Source organism: Condylura cristata, unplaced genomic scaffold, assembly GCF_000260355.1.
Source record: "Condylura cristata isolate star-nosed mole 26May11 unplaced genomic scaffold, ConCri1.0 scaffold00012, whole genome shotgun sequence".
Classification (NCBI taxonomy): domain Eukaryota; kingdom Metazoa; phylum Chordata; class Mammalia; order Eulipotyphla; family Talpidae; genus Condylura; species Condylura cristata.
The window spans coordinates 55,684,111-55,689,036 of record NW_004567113.1 but is presented as its reverse complement, the minus strand read 5'-3'; the positions used below and the strand labels follow the sequence as shown (position 1 = coordinate 55,689,036).

Here is a 4,926-nt window from a genome sequence, read left to right as displayed (position 1 = left end):
CTGTGCCCAGGTCCTGAGCTGTCCCGTAGGAGGGGAGCGGCTTCTGTGCCCAGGTCCTGAGCTGTCCCGTAGGAGGGGAGCGGCTTCTGTGCCCATGTCCGGAGGGGAGCGGCTTCTGTGCCCATGTCCTGAGCTGTCCCGTAGGAGGGGAGCGGCTTCTGTGCCCATGTCCGGAGGGGAGCGGCTTCTGTGCCCATGTCCTGAGCTGTCCCCTAGGAAGGGGAGCGGCTTCTGTGCCCAGGTCCGGAGGGGAGCGGCTTCAGTGCCCAGGTCCGGAGGGGAGCGGCTTCTGTGCACAGGATCTGGGGGCGGCTGGCCTGGGGGAGACAGGAGGCTCCCGCCCAGCCTGCGGGCGCCCCTTGCGGCTGCTGAGGGCGCCCCTCTGAGCCGCTCCGGTTAACGGCTGTGCCTCTCGGTAGGTGCTGCCCGGAGCGCCCCGGCCCTGTGCGGAGACCCCGCGCCGCGGGGCTGCAGGTACGTTTCTGTGTTCTGTGCATCGCTTGGCCATGAGGGAGAATCAGACCCCATAGACCCTTCCCGGGGTGCTGACCCCCGAGGGGGGCCAGGGTGTGCCCCCTCCGGCAGCTCTGCGGCGTGCAGAGGCCACGTGTCCAGAGCTTTTGTGCCAGAACAGAATTGAGGGTGGGGGGTGTCTGGTTCACCCCCAAAAGGGTGAACAAAGTGCAGAAGGTGGGTGCCCGCCCGCGTGTGACTTTCCGGGGGCTGCTGGGTCAGTCGCAGGCTCGGTGCCTCCCGGGCCGGGCCTGTGTCCCGAGCCCAGCTCAGGGTGTCCAGCTTGAGGAAGTGTCTCTCCCCACGGAGCCGCCACCGTGGGGCCCTTGATTTAAGCCCCTTTGCGGTCCGGGTGCTGTATAAGGTAACTATCCACGGGACCCAGCCCCGGGCCAGGCGCCTTTGGGGCCCTCACTCAGCCAACCACGGGGTAGAGCCCCCACAGCTCCCTCAGGCAGAACGGAGCTGGATCGTGTAAGGGAAATGCGGGACCCGAGATCCCGGTGCGGGGGCCTCTGCCGTCTCCTCTCGGCCCCTCGTCCTCCTGCCTGTGGGGAGACGGCCCTGGCAGGGGCTTCCGAGCCTCCCAGCTGGCACTTCCACAGCGGGAGGGCGTCCGGTGGCTCTGGCCCAGCCTCCCGGTGAAGACCCGACGGTCTCGGCTTGCATCCCTGGCCCGACCCCGACCCCATATACGATTGAGTCAGATCCTTGGGCACCTTGGGCACCGGGTCTGATGGCCTTTTAACCACTGGCCCAGGGGGGAGACTGAGGCCCAGAGACCCCCGTTGGCCGGCCTGGTCCACAGCTGACCAGCAGCCGGCAGCTCCCACCAGGACGTCTCCCGACAACCCAGCCAGCACATCCCGGTCACACAGCGTGCAAGTGAACCCCCAGAATACACTGACGCAGCGTGGCCGAGCTGGTATCCCTCCACGCTGTGTGGCCAGGCGGTCACCAGCCCCGTGGTCAGCAGCCTGCAGGGTGAGTGCTGACGCCCCCTGGGCCCTGAGAGCGGCAGACAGGGTGCAGAGGACCCAGGGAGCAGGCCTTACTCTCCTCTCCTCAAGGGCAAGGTAAACTGAGGCAGACAGCGGCAGGGTGACTTGCCCGGGAGGAAGCCGGGCCCGGCCCCTGGTGCGTCTCGTAGGGCCACGGGCTGGCCCCAGTCCGGCCTCCAGTCGGCCCACCTCGGTTCCCTGCAGCGGACGGCGGTGGCTGTCAGTGCCCGGCGAGGCTGGGCCCACCGCCTGGCAGCCGTGTCCTGCCGACCAGCCCCCGAAGTGCCGCTCCTGTGCTTTTTGCAGTGGAAACCCCCTTTAGGAGGAATCGCACCAGGGAACGGGGCGCCTCTGACCCACCCCCAACTTCTGCAGCCTCCCGCGGGCCGGGGGCCCCGTCTGCACGCGCCCTCATACCCGTGTGGCCCAGGAAGACCGTGTCTAAAAGAGACGCCCCTCTAACTCGGCGGCCGGTGAGTGCACGCGCCCCTAGAGGCAGCATCCAGACTGGGGGCGCTGGGGGTGCCACAGCTGTCGTGCCTCCGGAGGAGCAGCTTCCCCGTCACTAGCTAGTTACTTTCGGGGCGACTCTGCTCCCTCTGCGAGGAGCCAGTGGCCTCCGCAGCTGAGCGTGAGGAGAAGGGGTGGCCTGGGCCGGTCCGGCTGCCGCTCGGAAGGGGCTCGGCTCGGGCTCTGCGCCCAGCCTGTCACGGCGCCGCTGCTGGGTGAGCGGTGGGTGAGCTCAGCGGTGCGCCGCCACGCAGCCCCCCTCGGCGTCACCCCGAGCCTCCTGGCCAGCCCAGGAGAGCGGGGAGGGTCTCTTAGACGCGCGTGCCACGGAGAACAGTGACGCCCCGCCCGGTGTGACGCCCCTCGCCGGGCTCGGCAGAGAGACAGGGTCTGGGCCGCGGGGCGGGCCGGGCTCCCGGCCAGCGGGCAGCGTCCTTTCCTGCAGGCTCCGAGACACCGTTGCTCACCAGCCCTGCTGCCCGTCCCTGGGACGAGAGTCCGTGCACCCCAATCCGGAGGCACCCTGTCACCGCACGGCCGTGTGCTGTCCCCCCAGGGCTGAGGACCCCCCTAATGCCGCTGCCAGAGCGCTCGTGACGACTTACGCCCTCACCGTGCCAGCGCGCGTGGCCTCTCCACCCCCTTCAGGGCGTGCCCTCGGGAATTCTGTGACCGCACCTGGTCATCACCTTCCTTTTCTCTATTTGATCATAGTATGGAGAGCGCACGAGAGAGGCTCAGGGAGCCGCAGAGAACACAGTGGTTTTTCAGAAATGTGCGGTGGTGAGTTTCACAGGCGGCTTGTGCTCGCAGAGAAAAGCCTTGCCCGTTGCCCACATCGTGTGGCAGATTGCTAAGATCTGCCCAGGTCTGGACACTCAGGGACAGAGCTCACCTGCTCAGCCCAGCCCCTCCAGAGGCCACGCTCCCCCCACGTGGCTACACTGCCTTGAGGCCCGGGCCCAGGCGTACAGCTCCTCACGGGGCAGGTGACCCGGGGCCTGTGCGGGCAGGCGGCCGTTTCCAGTCACCTGTGCCGCGGCTCACTCCCGGCAGCACCTACACCGCGTTCCTGTCTCCCCAGCTCCGCCTCTCTCCTGCACGGCTGGGTGACGGGGTGCAGGGGTGGTGGGAGGGGCCATCAGACAGGCGCAGGCCAAGGCTGCAGAGCCAGGTGGGGCCAGGCTGCGCCGGCCGGCCGTCAGGGGCTGTCCAAGCCACGCGGGTGGACCCAGAGGGGCTGCCTACCGGGGTCCTGGCGACCGAGGGCGAGGGGTGGCCCGGGCTGCGCTCTGGGGCTGACGCTTCCACGTCGCTGAGCGGGGCGACTCTCGGCCACGTGGCGGTCGGTGCCGCGGCCCTGGCGGCTGTCTCCGGGCTGCTCGGAGATCCCCCGCGTTCTCTGAAACAGCCCCCGAGCCGTGGCTGGCAGGTGCGGGGCAGACCCAGGGCTGTTGAAGTCAGACCTGATGGGGCTCCCGGTGGGAGACTTGTCTGTCCTCAGCCTGAGCCCCGGGTGCCCACCGCCTCCTCCCTGCCCAGGTGTCCGGGCCCCAGGGCGCGCAGACGGCGCAGGTCCAGCTGCTCGTGAACAACACCCGGACGCCTGCCGCGACCGCCCTCTCCGACCTGCTCCTGCTGGACAACATCACCGGGCTCCACGTCGGGGGGTGGCCGGGAAACCGGACGGCGGACGGGCTCCAGGCGTTCAGCAGGCAGTTTCTGCAAGGTAGCGGTGGGTCCCCAGGGGCGGGCGGGAGAGGAAGGACTCTGGGGTGTGGAGCGCAGTGCTCAAACATGTCGCCGGGGGCCCTCGGCTGCTCCTCGCCATGGAGCCATCTTGAGGCATCAGAGGCGGTGCCCCAGAAACCGCTGGAAGGCTGGCGTGGCTCCTTAGAGCAGGTTCGGGGGGGCGTGGGGGAGGCACCGCATCTAAGAAAGCATCACCGTTGTGGCATCTGCTGCCCCGTTCAGATGACAGCAGCCTCCGCCCCGGCCGGGTGTGGACCTCAGCCCCGGCCAAGTGTGGGCCTCCCTACCCTGGACAGGTGTGGACCTCAGCCCCGGCCAGGTGTGGGCCTTCCCGCCCCGGCCAGGTGTGGGCCTCAGCCCCGGCCGGGTGTGGGCCTCCCTGCCCCGGACAGGTGTGGACCTCAGCTCCGGCTGGGTGTGGGCCTTCCCGCCCCGGCCAGGTGTGGGCCTCCCCAGACCCAGCCCTCTGCATTCCCTAGGCCGTGGCTGGGCTCAGAGCTATCCGCTGTGCGGACTCAGGGGCCTTGGGCGGAGGCGGGGGCCCCTCTACACGTGTCCTGAGTGCACACTTGCACCCCTGCCACTGCCGAGGGCTTTGAGTCGGGCACGGGGGCTCTTCTGTAACGAGGCAGCAAGGGTGTGCAGAAGTCATGTGGGAGGGGGCACCTCACAGGAGCCAAGGTGGCCCTGTCCACTGCCCCTGCCCCGGGCCGCGTGCAGGCCGCAGGAGCCACTGTCAGAAGCCCCCAGCCTGCCCTGTGGGCCGGACTGTTGGGAATAAGTCGATCCCCGTCCGGACTCCAAACCAGATTAAAAGGTGCTGGGTTCTCAGGAACACACCCGCGCACGGGGAGCCGCCCCTGCCCAGGCCCCACTGGGGCGGGCACCCAGCACGGTCACCCAGGGGCAGAAAGGGGCTCCTGGTGCCTGGGGGTAGCGGTGCCCAGCAGCAGGGCCGTCCTAAAGGCTGGGCGTCCGCGCGAGGTCAGCCTGCTTGCAGGCCCCGCTTGGACTCACGCGCGTTCTCCCGGAGCAGTGGGAGACGCCCTCCTGATCAGCTACACAGCCTCGCTGGACGCCAGAGGCCTGGGCAGCGGCGCCGTCCTCACGCTTCCAGCCCGGCTCTCCTTCAGCACTTCGACCAAGGTAC

At 69.1% G+C, this 4,926-nt stretch overlaps 1 protein-coding gene across 1 annotated transcript in view; it reads left to right on the top strand.

The window, feature by feature from the left end:
• Positions 1–4,926, top strand: part of EVC2 (Ellis van Creveld syndrome 2) — a 47,602-nt gene that overhangs the window by 10,216 nt on the left and 32,460 nt on the right. The window contains exons 3-8 of the mRNA XM_012724046.1: positions 420–474; positions 1,322–1,438; positions 1,821–1,987; positions 2,739–2,807; positions 3,567–3,753; positions 4,813–4,922. Of these exons, the coding sequence (XP_012579500.1) occupies positions 420–474; positions 1,322–1,438; positions 1,821–1,987; positions 2,739–2,807; positions 3,567–3,753; positions 4,813–4,922 (705 nt within the window). The remainder of the gene's footprint in view (positions 1–419; positions 475–1,321; positions 1,439–1,820; positions 1,988–2,738; positions 2,808–3,566; positions 3,754–4,812; positions 4,923–4,926) is intronic.